Genomic DNA, 19007 nt, shown 5'->3' with positions numbered 1-19007 from the left:
TCTCATAGGCTTTCTCATTGTCACTTCTCTAAAAGTCTTTCCTGGCAGGATTTCGCTAAGATATAGATGGTGGTGACAATAACATGTTGAAAGGGAGCCCCATTATGTCTGCTAGTAGAAGATCATCCCCAAACATTTGAGATCATGTCTGCATGTTGTAACTAATTATAACAATGATAACATGTGAGCCTAAATTAAAAAGAATGTGGAATCCAAGTATTATGTGACCATGTGGAAGACCATATATACTCCTTGAGTAAAAAATTATAAGTAAATAAAAATTTAACATGTTCAGCCAATATTCCTTTTTGTTCCAAAAAAATCTATATTAATAACTAAACTGTAGTTTTATAAAAACATTATAAAGAAATGTATTGAACGTACAGTTAACTTCCATGAACTTGTTATCTTGATATGGCATCAGGCAACTTAACTAGTTTAAATGCAAGCTTTGGTAGCAAAACACATGTCAAGTCAAAACATTATAACTGTGTGGGTGGCAATGGGGAGGAGATTAATGGCCTTGCTATCTGCAAACACAGCCTTTCAGAGAGCTGTGAAGTATAATCCTTGTACCTATTGGAAGATGTCTTCTGTGTCTGTCCACAGGAGAGGCCCAAAATCAGCCTCTCATGACTCATCAATGGAAGCTTTAGAAATCAGGACTAAATAATTACTTTGATACCTTGAACCTTGACCTATCTATAGATCTAAACACCCTAAGTAACTCAAGTCAGCTGCTGAAACATTTTGAAAACCTGAAATTTGAGCTAGAAAATTCTTAAACTACTCCTAAACACTTTCTCGGAATGCCTACAGGAGTTCTTGTGACAACGATAAGATCAGCAGGAGGATGCAGCTAAACTGGAAAGCATTGTTTGGATACAAGGCTTTGGCTGTGATTCTCAAAGGCACTGAGGATTGGCCTAACTCTGTTACCATTGCAGTCAATAATAAAACTCCCATTGACTTTCATGGGAGCAAAATTAGGCAGATGTTGAATGCTTTTAAAAATTCTACCCTGCACATTTCTATTTCTCTAGGACCAGCAAGAGAAACTACCAGTGAGCAATTCAGCAAGTGCCTTGAGGGCTTCCCCCCAGTCTCTTGAATCCCAGCAACATCTGTATACTAACAGGTAAGCTGAATGTTTTTCTTCCCCTTACTCAGCCACCATCTATGCAGCTGATAACAGCATTAATTGGAGCTTATTGCCTCTCAGCTCTTCTGTAGGTTGCAAACATTTTCTGTGGAAAACAGCTTAGTAAAAATTGTGTTGCACCTGGGTAATGATGTATTGCTGAGGTACCACAGAGCTGGGCATGAAATGGACTGATGGACAAATAGATACAAAAGAAATATTTTTATCTTTCACTTATTATTTGCAGTAGTATTTAGGGTGGCTAGTTGTAGTGTGAAACCTTGTTTTACTGTGAAAAATCTTCTGTTGCTAAAGTTATTGTTCTTCACTTGATTTTGATAGCAAATCTGATATCTCAGAATAGGGAAGCATTCCCTGTATCTAGAAAAGGCAGCCATCTTCTCCATCCTGTCATTTGTCACTTCTGATTTCACAGCCTACAATTTTAGGCTGAGAAGGTAAATCTCTCATATCCATCCATTTTGTGGAGTGATGTCATTGCACATATGTAGAGAGAGGCTTAGTTCACACATGAGTTTACCAGTTTTCATGTTCCAAGATTAAACCGATGGAAAAGATTAACCTATTTCTAGTGGCGTTGAGCCCCTTCTCTCATCCCCTGCTAGAGATGGCCTTATTCCCTGGTTTATAAAGATACTGTACGTCAACAATGTACTTAGCTTTGGAACCACCCAAATTACCTCACGTGTGCCATTAAATATTGAATATCGTGGTATGCCCATGGCTGTGAGACAAGTTAATTTGCATTATGGCTTTATTACAGCTACCTGCAGTGGGTGCCATTAAAATCTTAGCATATATTGTACTATAGGAATACATTTATCATGGTATTGGCAGTATTTAGAATGGGGAATATTACAAATACCACAGTTAATTTAACGTCTGTAAGTGATCAGTGTATGTCTTTGTCAAGGCTGAATCCCCACTCTGTCACTCCAAGTGCAGAAAGTGGGGGCCTGCAAGGATTTTAAAATTAATACTTGCCACTCCAGGCTTGTATTACACTTCCAAGGTTACAGCTTCTCTCTGACCTTGGCTTGGTAAATGCTGCCATCACCCAAATGCAAAAAAAAAACCCTTTTGAACCCAGGAAGAAGCACTTGGGAATTCCTCCTTGTGGTGTACCCTCAAGCCCTTTCACCCCCCTACAGGGAAGAGCTGAGAAAGAAAACAAAGGAAATTAGCTGTAGCTACCAGCTAATCAAACAACAGGCACAAACCCATGAGGACACCAAAAATCCAATCCTGTTCTTAAAAAAGGTAAATTTTATTAAAAACAAAAAGAAAGAAAATACATCTGGAATTTAGGCTTTTGCTAGATTTTAAAAGAGCAATTCCAAAAATTAAGCACCCAAAATAGCTTTCTTGGGGGTTCAGCTTAAAGGTTACAAGCAAACAAAAGTATCTGGGGTTAGCACAGAGGAGTCCACAATCCAAAAAATAAATAAAAGAAATAGCCCTAATTGCATCTTTTTAGACATTCCCTAATTTTACTTACATATCTGAGACTCCAGATAAGTAGGTTCGAGGTATGAATTGATAATCTATAATCAGACCTGGCTTAAAGCTGTTTACAGCATTACTGCTCCATGTCCCTGCAGCCCAGAGAACAACAGACAAAGGGAAAGTTCCTTTTCCAATTTTAAAAAGTTCTACCTTCCCATTGGCTCTTTTGGTCAGGTGCCCACTCCTTTCCTTTTACCTGTGGGCTTGTTAACCCTTTATAGGTAAAGCAAGCAGAGAACAGACCAAGAGGGATTTTACAGCTAACTGGCTGGCTGGGTGTCCATCAAATGGAGGTACTCCCCTCCTCCCCTTCATGTATCATAGTCTGCTTACAGCATTTTGTCTTGAGGGTAAAGAAAAAAGGGCTGCTGAAATGAACAAACTGAAGAAAAACAATAGGGAAAACATGATTTCTCCTGCACAAACTTTACCCTTACACTAGACAGTTCCATTGTGCCAGGGTTTAGCTATTTACCGTGGTCCTGGTCCTGGAGTTTTAGGTGATTTTTATGTATCCTAGGCTGAGATTATTAAGCATCTTGAATGTAAGGACAGAGACCTTGAACTGATGTGATGTTGTATGAGGAGCCAGTGTAGTTGTAATTTTGTTTTCCCGTATCTAATTTCACCTTTGAAGTTACTTTTGTAGTGACCTTTTGAAGTCCACTGTTCTTTTTTTCTCATAGTTTCATGGAGAGTTAATTTTATTTTATGTTAAGCTCTTTAAACCAATTTCACACAGGTATATTTTCAGTGTATGCACACATAATTAGAAACGCGGCTCTTTTATTGTGAGGGGGAGCTGCAGGCTTAGTATCCCACTGTGCATGAAAATGTACTCTTGCTCTTTGGAACCTGGTTGAGGCTTTAACATTTTAGAGGGAAAGTTTCCAGTTTCACACAGTTTCAGAATATAGAAAAGGAGTACTTGTGGCACCTTAGAGACTAACCAATTTATTTGAGCATAAGCTTTCGTGAGCTACAGCTCACTTCATCGGATGCATCAGATCCACTTTATGCATCCGATGAAGTGAGCTGTAGCTCACGAAAGTTTATGCTCAAATAAATTGGTTAGTCTCTAAGGTGCCACAAGTACTCCTTTTCTTTTTGCGAATACAGACTAACACGGCTGCTACTCTGAAACCTTTCAGAATATAGAATAGCAGAATGCTCATTGCCCAAGGATTCCCTTGTACCCAGTAGACTCAGTAACGTTACATTATGTAGGATGAGATCTTGGCTATAACTTCCCCTCTCTGTTACATAGTCCTGGTTCACAAATGGCCCTTTGTTACCCAATCCACCAAGAAACTGGTAATATGTTCATATAAATTGATACTACCATCATCACCCATCTGGCAGACTGGTCACAAGTAGAAGCTGACATGAATTATATACCATATATTGTTGTATGTAGATCAGTGGAAACAGGGAGCCATATCCGAGAAGGAATACAGTTAGAAGATATGTTGAATGGACATAAAATCTAACACTTAGTGGGCTCCCTGTCAGAAATGTAAGACTACCACTGACAGAATAAGCACGCACTAAAACCATTCAAACTAGCTCCTTGGTATGAACAGAGGCAAATGCAGACTTCAGGATTAGAAGTAATAGAATGTCTGTCTTGGCACATTCACCATCCCAGGATACAACTCAGGGCTTTGGCTAAAGTAACCTTTCTCAAAATCTACATATTCATTCTGGTCATCTTACAAGTCTGTAATGCACAGTTTATGTTGACTATTATTGTTTATGGGGCACTTTACAAACATTTTAGAATAATAAAATACTTAATTTGTGCCATGGCTGTTCGGAATGTCATTAATTAGAGGTAGCAGAGATGATCAGGTCTCAGAAAAAGAAGAGATATCCCCAAGTAATACATGATAATCATAGAATATCAGGGTTGGAAGGAACCTCAGGAGGTCATCTAGTCCAACCCCCTGCTCAAAGCAGGACCAATCCCCCAATTTTTGCCCCAGATCCCTAAATGGCCCCTCAAGGATTGAACTCACAACCCTTGGGTTTAAGCAGGCCAATGCTCAAACCACTGAGCTATCCCTCCCCCCACATAATGTATCAGGTCAATTTATAACTTAAGTCCAAGAACAATTTGGTAATCCGTGTTAGGTTTAAATGGACAAAATTAACAAATTTGTGGCCAAATATTTATCTTCCTTTAAATAAAACAGTGTTTCAGCCCTTAGCAACTCACACAAAACTAGTCTGTGTTACTAAGTGGTCAGTTCTATAAAGTGCTAAGCAAGGGAACTTAGAACCTCACAGGATCAGGCCTTAAAGACCCAAAACCACTGGCTTGATCTTTCTTCCACTGAAGTGAATGGCAAAAATCCCATTGATTTCAATAGCAGCAGAATAGAATTTAGTACCTTGTGGTTTGTTTTGTATAAACACACACTTACACACAAGCCATCCTCAATGTATTCTACATGAGATTTACCTTCCTATAGGAAAAGTGCTGTGTTACACAGGTAAGCTAGTGTTGCCTTACTCATATTACCATCTCTGATGTATTTCAGATAGCTGAAATTTATACCAGGCATTTTCTAGAGGCTTAACCAGAAACATCCATTACAAAACCAAACTTGCTTGCTCTGCCATTCTTGGGACAAGGCTTCATGCTAGGTAGTTTTGAATATTTTATAGCCTTCTCTGATCGCAAACAGTAATCTGAAATGTTCAGAAAGCATAAGGGCCAAAAGAGATTTCAAACAGTGATTGCAATTCTTGGTAGCGATGGGGGTGTACGGGCAACCTATTAAGAAAGAGGTCAACAACATCTGATGAGTTAGAGGAAGAACAGCCAGAGACATCAAAAATAATATTAAATTTTTGTTCCATTTTCTTAGGTTTTGTGTAAGCTTTAATGACGTATAATGAAAATATCCATGCATACAAATAAGAACAAAAAATGTTACCTAATAAGAGCATAAGGCTTCAAATAAGATCTTTAGAGTACATATGAAGTGATACTAATTGTAAATCCTCCTAGATCTTCTAATAAAAGTTTTCAAATCTAAATTAAATTTATCATCTCATATATCCAAAATTTCTAGACTTAGTGCAAATGTAACATGTGAACAGCTCCTAACAAGTGTCATATGAGGCTGTTAGAAGCAGCAAATCCAATCCATTCAAAGGAAATTAATTTAGTCACAATGATGAAAAACTCTGCAATGGGGAGAAAACAGAGAAAGGCTGATCATCTCTCCAGACTGAAAAAGGTCTATGAATATCTCAACAAACGCAGAGTGAAAATATAATGTGAAGGGGAGAGCAATATGAAATACAGAAAACAAGAGACTATTTTACTAAAAAATATACCTGATGAAATTCCCAAAGCATCAGAAAGAGAATGCACTCACTTATCCACACGGTCACCAGCATAAAGCTGTGAGTTAATTGCAATTGTGTGGGTGTGCGTGTGTCTGTCTGTGGCATCCTCCAAACTCTGTAAAACATCTTAAGTTGTACAATTCTGGCTCAGTACTCCTTTGCTGCTCCACACCAAAACACAAGGATAGTATTCAGTTCATCCTGGTGGATGGGCATTCGACGATTCCTCTCTCACATTGGTTTTTATTTAGGAAGTTTATCAGATTCTTGTATTTTCAACTTTATTCGCTGAATATTTAGATTAACTGCTAGTGAAGGATGGAACTGTTCACATGATGTTGCATTCTCATTGAGTCTAGAAAGTTTTGGTTCTCATACAAATCTTCTCAGAAGCTCTGGAGGGTTCCCTTCTCCCATTTCTGTCTCCACTTCTGTTTCCAGCTCAGTCAGATCTCTATCTCTTAATGTTATCCAATCCCTTTTGCTTCACCCAACTCCCTTTCTCCAACTCCAACAGACTCCATGGACATCCAAATCTTTCTCCTTGACCTCAACAGACCCTTTAACTCTCTAGCTTTGTCCTTGAGGCCCCCTACTTTCAATTTACATTCCACAGGAGATAATCTCAGGTCCTGCACGTTCTCTGATGATTTCTTACCTGCTATTGTCTTTACATTTCTTTCCCTGGATTGCAGGAGTCACTAGCTGTATAGGTATTGTGTGAAACTGGGGAAATATTTTCACAACGTTTTTGTAGCATTTTGCATTTTGTCCATTTTTCATGCCCTTGAAATGTCACAATTCGGAACATTTGTGGGTATTGTAATGTGTCTGCGGAAGAAGACCTCTGTGTAGCTTGAAAGCTTGTCTCTCTCACCAACAGAAGTTGGTCCAATAAAAAATGTTACCTCACCCACCTTGTCTCTGAGGAAAAAATCCTCTGTTGGTGAATTTCCATTTGAGCTCATTTGTGGGGAAAAGACTACCCACAAAACTCAAGTCACTAAAAATGCTCAAATTTCAAGCAGTTTGAATCTTGCTGCAAATGTTTTGCCCACTCTACACAGAATACCTCGCTCCCTTCAACTTCCCAGAAACCCTGTAACTCATAAGATTTGAAATCAGCAGTTTGGCCTGTCTGTGCCTTCCAAGACCCTGTCAGAAAGGAGGCTGATACCTTTCTAATGCAACCCAAATAAACCTCAGGTATGTTCAGAGTGAAAACTGTAGGGAACAACTTTCAAAAGCACCTAACTGATATAGAAGCCTAAGTTCTATTTTCAAAAGTGACTTTGGAATTTAGGAGCCAAATTCTAGTTGGAAGTCAAAGAGAAGACTCCTAAGTACCTAAGTCACATTTGAAAGTGGGACTTCACCTCTAAGTCACTCAGATGTTTTTGAAAATTTTACTCAAGTTCTAAAGTCCTGTATTGATCTGATAGCTCTGAAGAAAAGTGGAACTCCTTTGTGCCTAGTTATTGCATCACAGTAATAATATGTCATACATTACCCATTCTCTTGAGGCCCTTGTAACACCCAGACACAATGGGGTGAGCTAAGCATGAAGTATTAAACACTTATTGAAAGCTGCATTTTGTATTTAATTAATTTAAAGTGAGTGTCATTTCAATGCAGTAGGCAGATACCAATGGTATAGGACTTCAGGAGTTAAAGAGAAATGTTCAACCCCATAACCTATGAGTTTCTCATTCGAAAATAACTTACACTCTTGGGCACAGTATATTCTGCAAAACTGAACCTGGCACAATGTAACACAGTAAAATATTAGTAATAAATTTCTTTCCTTTTTCAAGTTCTCTGCCAGAAATATCAATTCATAAGCCAAAGTGAATGAACTACTGCAGGGTTAAAAAAGCAGGAATACACCAAGCCCACCACCTAGCGGAAACACACTGCTCCTGAATAACACCATGTTGTAATTCTCTCTTAGTATTGGCATAAGAAATACTGCTGTATATACTAACCCCATAGACACAGGAAAGCTGCTGGACAAGGGGTAATTGACATCTTATGGCAGAAATCTGCCTTCCTAATTGAGAGATCCCTTGATAATGGCATCTCTCCAGGGGCAGAATGTGCTACACCCTTTTGCAATAAGCAAAGCTATGATCAACAAGCCAGATCTGTAGGTCCTTGCTCAGTTTTTATCCAGTCTCCCTTTGATTTCAGTAATAATTTTGCCTGAGTAAAGGCTGGGTACAAACTGAGTTAAGGCCTCAACATTTGGCTCAGTATTAATTTAGAGGGTTCACAAAATGTATTTCTAAAATACACCAAAATCTTCCATCGTGAAATTAAAACTCCTTCATAGAAAGTGAAATGGTGCAATGTCCTCTGATTCTTTACCACCTTGTTTGCCACTCTAAAACATTAAGTCCTAAGAGTGCTTTTTTGTGGCCATATTCACTCTGCAAGTGCCATCATCACATAAGTTGGATAGAAAATTCCCTTATTCCTGTAAGCAAGAGGTGTTTTTGGTAGTTAAAACAAAAAAGCAGCATCACTTGCCCCATAACCTCAGCCGTGCAGAACACAATGCCATCCACAGCCTCAGAAACAACTCTGACATCATAATCAAAAAGGCTGACAGAGGAGGTGCTGTCGTCATCATGAATAGGTCGGAATATGAACAAGAGGCTGCTAGGCAGCTCTCCAACACCATTTTCTACAAGCCATTTCCCTCTGATCCCACTGAGGGTTACCAAAAGAAACTACACCATTTGCTCAAGAAACTCCCTGAAAAAGCACAAGAACAAATCCGCACTGACACACCCCTGGAACCCCGACCTGGGGTATTCTATCTGCTACCCAAGATCCATAAACCTGGAAATCCTGGACGGCCCATCATCTCAGGCATTGGCACCCTGACAGCGGGATTGTCTGGCTATGTAGACTCCCTCCTCAGGCCCTACGCTACCAGCACTCCCAGCAATCTTCGAGACACCACCGACTTCCTGAGGAAACTAAAATCCATCGGTGATCTTCCTGAAAACACCATCCTGGCCACTATGGATGTAGAAGCCCTCTACACCAACATTCCACACAAAGATGGACTACAAGCCGTCAGGAACAGTATCCCCGATAATGTCACGGCAAACCTGGTGGCTGAACTTTGTGACTTTGTCCTCACCCATAACTATTTCACATTTGGGGACAATGTATACCTTCAAATCAGCGGCACTGCTATGGGTACCTGCATGGCCCCACAGTGTGCCAACATTTTTATGGCTGACTTAGAACAACGCTTCCTCAGCTCTCGTCCCGTAATGCCCCTGCTCTGCTTGCGCTATATTGATGACATCTTCATGATCTGGACCCATGGGAAAGAAGCCCTTGAGGAATTCCACCATGATTTCAACAATTTCCATCCCACCATCAACCTCAGCCTGGACCAGTCCACACAAGAGATCCACTTCCTGGACACTACGGTGCTAATAAGCGATGGTCACATAAACACCACCCTATACCGGAAACCTACTGACCGCTATTCCTACCTACATGCCTCCAGCTTTCACCCAGACCACACCACACGATCCATCATCTACAGCCAAGCTCTACGATACAACCGCATTTGCTCCAACCCTCAGACAGAGACAAACACCTACAAGATCTCTATCAAGCATTCTTACAACTACAGTACCCACCTGCTGAAGTGAAGAAACAAATTGACAGAGCCAGAAGAGTATCCAGAAGTCACCTACTACAGGACGGGCCCAACAAAGAAAATAACAGAACGCCACTAGCCATCACCTTCAGCCTCCAACTAAAACCTCTCCAATGCATCATCAAGGATCTACAACCTATCCTGAAGGATGACCCAACACTCTCACGAATCTTGGGAGACAGGCCAGTCCTTGCCTACAGACAGCCCCCCAACCTGAAGCAAATACTCACCAGCAACCACACAACAGAACCACTAACCCAGGAACCTATCCTTGCAACAAAGTCCGTTGCCAACTGTGTCCACATATCTATTGAGGGGACACCATCATAGGGCCTAATCACATCAGCCACACTATCAGAGGCTCGTTCACCTGCATATCTACCAATGTGATATATGCCATCATGTGCCAGCAATGCCCCTCTGCCATGTACGGTGGTCAAACTGGCCAGTCTCTATGTAAAAGAATAAATGGACACAAATCAGACATCAAGAATTATAACATTCAAAAACCAGTCAGAGAACACTTCAATCTCTCTGGTCACTCGATTACAGACCTAAAAGTCGCAATATTACAACAAAATTACAAAAACAGACTCCAACAAACTGGATACAATTAACTTAGGCTTGAGTAGAGACTGGGAGTGGATGGGTCATTACACAAAGTAAAACTAGTTCCCCATGTTTATTCCCCCCCTTCACCCCCCACTGTTCCTCAGATGTTCTTGTTAACTGCTGGAAATGGCCCACCTTGATTATCACTACACAGGGTTCCCCCCCCCCCGCTCTCCTGCTGGTATTAGCTCATCTTAAGTGATCACTCTTCTTACAGTGTGTATGATAACACCCATTTTTTCATGTTCTGTGTGTATATAAATCTCCTCACTGTATTTTCCACTGAATGCATCCGATGAAGTGAGCTGTAGCTCATGAAAGCTTATGCTCAAATAAATTGGTTAGTCTCTAAGGTGCCACAAGTACTCCTTTTCTTTTTGCGAATACAGACTAACACGGCTGCTACTCTGAAACCATTCTAAAAACCAGCTTCATTGTAGTCATTTCAGATGTATCCAGAAGTTTCCTCCACATAAACTCTTAATTATCCCTCCATTTTCCACCTCCAGTTTTTCAGATACCAGTAGAGTCAACCCCAATGAAGATTGTGGTGGGAAAAACAACTTGAGCAGGATCAGCAACTCAGCTTCAAATACAAGGTAGGGAGCATGTTGGTGCCATTCAGAGGGTAAGGTAGGCTGGCATTTTGTCTCCAGTGCATTAGAATCCTGAATGTTCCATTGTCATCTCTCCGTGTCTCTTAATAATATACTGAAGCTGCTCATTTTGAATCTGACTTTATAATTAAAGGCAAGGCTATGTCCTCACTTATACCCCATGCACCCATATTGAGAGGTGACTCCCCACGTTTCGTGCACTTACTGTTTGACTGGAGGCAGTTTTCTGCTGGTTCATATTGTGAAACATATACCATAACAACATAAAAGACTCTTTTTATATTCTTTTGTTTTTAAATGGGGATCTTAGAATTTGTGGACCACCGTAGGATGCAGAGACCTTAAAATCAAGAGATCCATAATATTTTTCACCACCATGCTTTTCCCCAGCCCCGGGTGTTACAGCAGAATTTTTAATAGGATTTTGCTGTGTGTATTTCCTTAAGACATTCACAGTCTTCTTTGTGCAAATTATGCCAGTAACAACTGAGAACAACAACCCCTGTGTCTGTCAGGCTGGGTAGTGAGTATTTGTATTGTTTTCTCAAAGGAGGCATAGCTGCCTTATGCTCGACGAATTTGTTAGCAGAGGCTACTGAGATTTTTTGGAATCACTTTTGTTTATGTTCACTTCCCCCCCACTCCAAAAAAAAACTAGCTATAACCCTGCTGTGCTTCAAGTTTAACACTTAAGCTGTTTTTTTACTATAGCCGTATGTAAGAAGATGTGGTTAGCATTTATTTATTTATTTGTTTACAATAGGAAAAAGAGCAGAAGGTATCTTCCTCAAATTTTCCAAAATAATCCATTTTTGGGAAGAGGCAAAGCATGGAAAATTTCTTCCCAAAAGATCAGTGTTTCAGAAATGTGTGTGTGTGTGTGAAATGAAAAAGGAAAAACAGGTTAAAATGGAAGTTAGGCAGCACCTGCTCTTATGTACTGTACATTTTTCACTGTTAACACTGCTGCTAATCAAAATTTAGCAGAAGGTACAGAAAAGTTAACTTTTATATGCATTAGTTACTATACTGTGCTGAATAATTTCTTGGTAATGGCTCCTTGATGGCCTACGTCTGAACCCATGAGATGCTGCACAACAGTAACTCCAGGTCATAAAGGAGGAAGTTGACTTTCATGTGACAAAGTGTGTTGTAATCTGCTTCCTTAACTGAGAATATCTGACTCTCCCCTGTGGTCCTCAGTTTTTACTCAGTCCTTATAGTTTTTATAGAGATGTCTCCACTAATAGCTACTAGAAAGATCATCCTAAGAAATAGTGCTCTGTTGGAGTTTTAGAATATCCTTGTTAATTTGATAAATATAGACATTTTGTGGAGTTTGTAACAATTTCTGTACAATTGCCATCTTGGTTCTGTGCCAGCAGACCACCACTTACCAGATAGAGACTTAATTAGCAGCACAGTATCAGACATCTGTTCTATAACAGCCAAGATTATATTCTGCCATAATAGTTACTTAAGTGCTGTCAAGAAAACCAAAATTAGAAAAGAGTTTTTTTAAAAGTAGAATGTCTATATAATCATGATTTCTTTCCATATTTTTATTGTGCTTTGATTATGATAGTTTCTATTTGGAAAATGTTAGTAGTATTTATTATGGTACCAGTTATGGACTAGTTCATCTATTAACCAATGTGAAGGCATAGGGCCAAATCTTCAGCTGGTGTAAATTTACATCAATGGAGCCATGCCATTTTGTACTAGCTGAAGATCTGACCCATGATCTTTGTGTCAAAGAGTTTATAATGTAAGGTCCTGGCTTAACCACATGGGCACAGGGACTCAGTGCAGGATTGGGACTTAAATAGGCAAAAAGATATTGCAGTAAGCTGCTGTTTATCCCCTAGACTTATCCTCGTTGCAGTGACTGCTGGCAAATGTCATGTTCATCATGTGATCCACAATCTCGTTCTACATGTACATCCATGCTGACATGCTATTCCATGGAACGCTCACTCAGCTTGCCTCTCGGAGGCACAGGTGCAACAGATTTGTCCAATGCTAATAGCAGCATCAGTTCTGTAGCAAAGAGTCGCATTGCATAGATACACCCACCATTTCTCTAGTGACCTCATTGCATTATTTAACTCTGCTTGACAGTAATTTTCTGTGGGTTGACATTAAAATATTTTTTAACTCTTTGTGTGTGAGAGGAGAGCATGTAATAACTAAACAGGTTGCAGTTTGTTAGATTTATGGGAATCCCGGTGTATTTTAAAAGCGTATACAGATTGGAAAGTTTAAACACCGTGGCCTTGATTTTGCCCTAACTTAGGCTGGCTTCTGCCAACACAACCTCAGGAGAAAGCCCTTAAATCTATCTTTTTTTCAAACAGAAAAAAAGGGGACAGGAATAGAGAACATAGAATCAATCTGCTTACTCAGCTGAGTCCCTAAATATACTTGTTTATTTCAGGACCCCCCGGAGTTCAAGTTCGTCTATCCCACTCACTGGAGACAGCCAGACTGATGCTGACATTCTTGCTTTCATTAAAGCCAGACAGAATCTCCTGCAGAAGAAAGGTAAACCCTGCTAACTGTACTAGGCCAAACTGAGCTCTCTGCTACAGCAGTTTATATGTATATGTATATATATATATATATATATATATATATATCACTAAATCAGAGGGTAAGAGTAGTCATAGGTGGACAGTAAATTTCACTCTCCAGTGTGAGTAAATAAAACTGGCAGTAGGTAGAAGGCAGTAAACACACAGCAGTGGCACCCAGAGGTGGCCTGGAAGTAATTCATCACAATAAAGACAAAAGTTTCTTCTCTGTTTTTTTTTTACAACAGTTTTTAATGACAGTAGCAAATTAGAGAGAAGATGAAAGCAGCAGTGATTACTGAAGCAATAACTTTCCATCACCACTCAAGTGCTGATGACAGCATTACTCTGCAAGCTATCAGCCCCTGGCAGATGGTGTTAGCATTATCACAGAGTGGTGCTTTAGTATCACTCTGCTTATCAGGAATAACTCTCAGGTAAATACACACAGGCTGCAGATCCAGCCACCTTATGCCCATCCAAAGCAAACACTCAGCACACTTAGGGTTTAGGTTCCCTTTTGTCTTAACTTAGTAAGGCTGTTGTCAAGCTTCTTCTGGAGACGTTAAAGTTGAATTTGTAGGCAGCTCACCTACGAGCCAGGCTACAGAAAAAAGCAACACTTAAAGCAAACATCTAAGGCTTTTAGAAGGTCCAAGATTCATCCCGTTTGTAACATACAAAAAATGAACTTTAAATTACAAGGGCACAATTTGTCATGAAATAATTTCTGAAAGCCCATCAAGAATGAATCTGTCAGCTGCCTTTCCTAACCTGCTTGTTGTTTGTCTATAGGCTATCACGTAGCATCATGTGTGGATCTCAAAGAAGGCTAGGCATTACCAAAACTGATAAACTTAAGTTTCAGGCCCACCTGTGTCTGAAAGAGACGCCTGCAGAACAGAGGATGGTCAACACATTTTAAACTGTGTTAAAGTTCAGTTATAAACACTATGGAGATAAGTGTGGTACCACGTGCAGGATGCTTACCACAACCAGCCTGGCAGTGCAGGGTAGGATGACTTAGAAGGTACAGTGTGGCTTACAGAAGTGTACAGCCTGCCAAGCACTGTACATTACAGTATATGCACTGGGGCCTAGCAAAGTTCCTAGCCAGCAAATTGTCCACCAGGTGCAGTAGATGGGTCCCCCTCTGAGCTCTCCTTCAAAAGCCAGGTGGAGGCCTCTGTTCACTTCTCACCCAGGACCAGCACACCCTTCTTACACAGGATTAATTGATCCTTAAATATTCATAAAAAGAAAAGGAGTACTTGTGGCACCTTAGAGACTAACCAATTTATTTGAGCATAAGCTTTCGTGAGCTACAGCTCACTTCATCGGATGCATACTGTGGAAAGTGTAGAAGATCTTTTTATACACACAAAGCATGAAAAAATACCTCCCCCCACCCCACTCTCCTGCTGGTAATAGTTTGTGGGGGGGGGGGAGAGGAGGGGTGAGAAAACCTGGATTTGTGCTGGAAATGGCCCAACTTGATTATCATACACATTGTAAGGAGAGTGATCACTTTAGATAAGCTATTACCAGCAGGAGAGTGGGGTGGGGGGAGGTATTTTTTCATGCTTTGTGTGTATAAAAAGATCTTCTACACTTTCCACCGTATGCATCCGATGAAGTGAGCTGTAGCTCACGAAAGCTTATGCTCAAATAAATTGGTTAGTCTCTAAGGTGCCACAAGTACTCCTTTTCTTTTTGCGAATACAGACTAATACGGCTGTTACTCTGAAACCTTAAATAATCATGGTAAATAGGCCCAATGTCCTGTGATGGGATGTTAGATGGGGTGGGATCTGAGTTACTACAGAGAATTCTTTCCTGGGTATCTGGCTGGTGAATCTTGCCCATATGGGTTCAGGGTTCAGCTGATCGCCATATTTGGGGTCGGGAAAGAATTTTCCTCCGGGGCAGATTGGCAGAGACCCTGGAGGTTTTTCGCCTTCCTCTGTAGCATGGGGCCAGGGTCACTTGCTGGAGGATTCTCTGCTCCTTGAAGTCTTTAAACCATGATTTGAGGACTTCAATAGCTCAGACATAGGTGAGAGGTTTATCGCAGGAGTGGGTGGGTGAGATTCTGTGGCCTGCATTGTGCAGGAGGTCAGACTAGATGATCATAATGGTCCCTTCTGACCTTAATATCTATGAATCTATGATTGGATTTGGCCCTAAATGATTTCAGTTCTCCGCATCCCTCAGACACACCCGCACCTTTCCGAGAGCCCCTTGTCTTATGATCCTGCTATCTCTGTTCTCCATTGCTTCTCGTGACGTTCACCACCAGTGCTTCCCAATACAAAGGAAGTCTTAACCACACATGCATTCAGGCTAAAGGCAGTAGACAGTAATAGTGACTGTTGCAGTGACTGTTCATGGATTAACTAACAGAGGATTTTGAGAGCAGCTGGGCCCAGGGCAAAGGAAAAGGAGAGGGCCCAGAGCAGTGTTTATTAGGTAAAGAAATCTCAGGTAAAGTTCAGAGGAAGCTGAGTAGGCAGGAAGAGGGAATTGATCAAAGTGAGTGCTTTGGGAAAGTGGACAATAATAATAACTACGTCTTAGATCTCAGACACTTTGCAAGGAAAATCAGTATCATTATTCCCATTTTAGAAATGGGGAAACTGAGTCACAGGGAGGTGAAATGACTTACCCACGGTCACCCAGCAGGCTAGTGGCAGAACCAGAGATGGAACCCAGGTGTTCTGAGTCCCTGCCCAGTGCTCTATCCACTAAGCCATACTGCGTACCCAGAGTCCAAACCTTTTTAGGCTTATCCATTCTGTAAACATTTGAGCTCTTTTCCATCATGGTGCTTTCTCCAAGACTGTTCCATTTCACTCATGGAGCTTGGTTTTCTTCATGGGAAATCCCTGCAGGTGACTCCAGCAGAAAACATTGTCTGAGCCAAACCAAAGTCTGCTAAGGCCTGGAAAATGTCATCATACTTCCTCTCCCTTCCCTCAATGACCCTGGCCCTTTGAAACTGCTCCATGATATCAATAGCCCAGAAACACATCAAAGGCTCTGCTTTGTATTAGCTGAAAAGAGAGGATAAAATGTGTGCAGAGGCCAATGGTGTGGAAAACAAGTTTCATAAATAGAAAAAGCATCAGCGTGGGAATGCACAACATCCTTAATGAAAGTAATACAGTGGAAAATGGCCTCTTTGAAGGGGTCCCAGGGGGAGATTAGTTAGGCGCTCACAGATCATTGCCATTCATGTCTCTGAGCTTTAAAACAGACATTAATTAAAGCAGGCACACATGCAGTACTTTTCGCTCGTTTGGATATCTCTCTGTTCATCAAGCCGCCTTGGAGTAGCTTGCTGGGGTTGCTAACATTAAACATAGCTCGTAAAGTTACTGACAAAGGGCTGCTCTGTGAGCATAAACATTTGTTTCACCGTTCATTCTTGGGATATTGAAGTCAAAACAGTTGGGAGGTCAATGAAATGCTGGCCTAAAACTCTTGGATTCAAACCTCTTCTTGCCCTGCATCTGTTTTTGTCTGTGGAGTAGCCATTGGTTTAAAATCGATGACAATGTCTTGAACTACAGTCTGATTAACAGTGTCCTTATCTGCTTTCAGGCTTGGGGAACAAGTGAATTTCTTGTTGCACTCCAATACTCCCTCTGTAAATGAAGAAAAATGGACAATTCAAAAATCTCTCCTCTTGCCCCGCCTTCTCTCTTTAAGAACCAGGAACAGCTCACCACTTTGGGTCTGCAGCTTGACTGAGAAAAAATGAATGACTTGTGTATGTCACACCTGTGCAATCATCTCTTCAGCATGGAAAAAGATCAAGCCCAACTGAAGCAATGAGACAGGGAAAAAAACGTTTTGTTTATTGGGAATGTTATGGTTATTTTGTAAAACATCACAATTAGTTAGCACTTTTTAAAACCACTTTTCCATCACTACTATAAGTGGAACATTTCTTTGCTGCTGATGCAGTTTTTTCTCTTTTTCTGATTGTACTTTGGAAGCCTATGAATATAGTTATATGAAATTCAACAGTTTTGTCCACAGGTGTTTGTACAAACATTGTTGGGTTTGATTCAGGTGAGTTTCACAGTTGTGCTGTGCAAAAATAGTAAATATTTGGGTCATGAAATTTAGTAGTTTTATTCAGGACCATTGATTAATGCCAGCACATCACTTTTATTGTTTTGTTTTGTTTTTTGTGAGAAAGGCAGTTTTCATACAAAATGCCTGAAATTTTGAGATCACGAATTATAATATGAAAACTGATCTGCATTGAAGTGAAATTTCATAAATCAAAGTTTCCAGAAATTTTAGGTCTTTCACTTGGATACATTAAATTTAATGTAAAAATGTATCGTCCACAAAATGTCAAAGTTTAAAAAAACCAAAACAACGATATCTTGCAGGTTTAAAGTAAAATCAAGGCAATTTTTGCAGAATCCAAACAAAATATGAAAATGTAAATGTAAAGTTTTAATGTTTTGTTGCAAATACTGTTCTTTGTATAACCTCATTTTGCAACCCCATGTCTCACTTTCAGTTTCAGATTCAAGCAAATTTAAAACATAAAAGCAAAATTTAGTTTCTAAAATGTACATAGTTTCAGACTGAAACCACTGCGTTTCATGCTATTGAGCAACTTGCAGTAATGAAATCTGAAAGCTCTTTGTTATTCATGTACAAAATACAGATAACTTGATTGGTAGGAGTTATGTATTCTTCAGGGCATAAACTTCAACTTCAGATGGTACTAAATTTTGCAGCAACTGAAAATTGTGCAATGAATTGGAAAATACCCAAAGCCACAGGTTTTCATCAAATGAACAATTAAAATATGATCAATAATGTAATCTATTATTTAAAAAAGCAGTGTATTTCCATGCATTTCCATTTATTGCAAAAATCAACATGAGTGCCACAGAAATCAGTATGTTTTGCAAAGAATTTAGCAAGCACCAGCTGAAGTGGGGGTCAAGTCTATGGTTATTCATCATCAGCGAGGAAGTGGGGGGTTGAGGTTTTGATAACTTGTAGCAGAAGGGACATAGTTCTTCCTGCTCTGGAGGACCCAAAACACAAAAAGTTGCACATCTTAAGTGCTTACTCATTAATCCAAAATTACTTGTCCACCATTTTTTCAATGACCACCCCATAAAGACTGCACCTTCTAGATAGCTCCTATTTCTGTATGACAGTTGGGTTGACTGTACCATACTAATGCTACCTGTCTTGATAGTCCCTCTTCAGATAATCTCCTGAGTCACTGGAAAGGGCCCTGGTGTTTACCAAGAGGAAGGTACAGTCAGTGGCATCCGTTTATATTTGGATTTGAGCCTGCCTAGCCACCTGTTAAACAGTTTTTCTAAGTAAAGAGGTTTTTGTGCATGACTGAGTACTGTCTATTGACCGTGATATCTAGCCAGTGGTTATGCAAACTTGTAGATATAGTAAATTCTGTTTACTTAACGTCTCCAACCAGAGCAAGCTGTCTT

General features: G+C 40.2%; 1 protein-coding gene across 1 annotated transcript in view; it reads left to right on the top strand.

Moving 5' to 3' along the window:
• KIF6 (kinesin family member 6) overlaps positions 1 to 17286 on the top strand; it is a 287759-nt gene extending 270473 nt beyond the window's left edge. Inside the window, exons 19-22 of the mRNA XM_074949116.1 lie at positions 1044 to 1138; positions 10835 to 10924; positions 13380 to 13486; positions 17119 to 17286. Coding sequence (XP_074805217.1) covers positions 1044 to 1138; positions 10835 to 10924; positions 13380 to 13486; positions 17119 to 17135 — 309 coding nt within the window. The 3' untranslated portion in view covers positions 17136 to 17286. The remainder of the gene's footprint in view (positions 1 to 1043; positions 1139 to 10834; positions 10925 to 13379; positions 13487 to 17118) is intronic.
• The last annotated feature ends 1721 nt before the right edge of the window (positions 17287 to 19007 follow it).

This window comes from Natator depressus, chromosome 3, assembly GCF_965152275.1.
Source record: "Natator depressus isolate rNatDep1 chromosome 3, rNatDep2.hap1, whole genome shotgun sequence".
NCBI classification, from domain to species: domain Eukaryota; kingdom Metazoa; phylum Chordata; order Testudines; family Cheloniidae; genus Natator; species Natator depressus.
The sequence above is the reverse complement of the archived record's forward strand: the minus strand, read 5'-3'. Positions and strand labels throughout refer to the sequence as shown.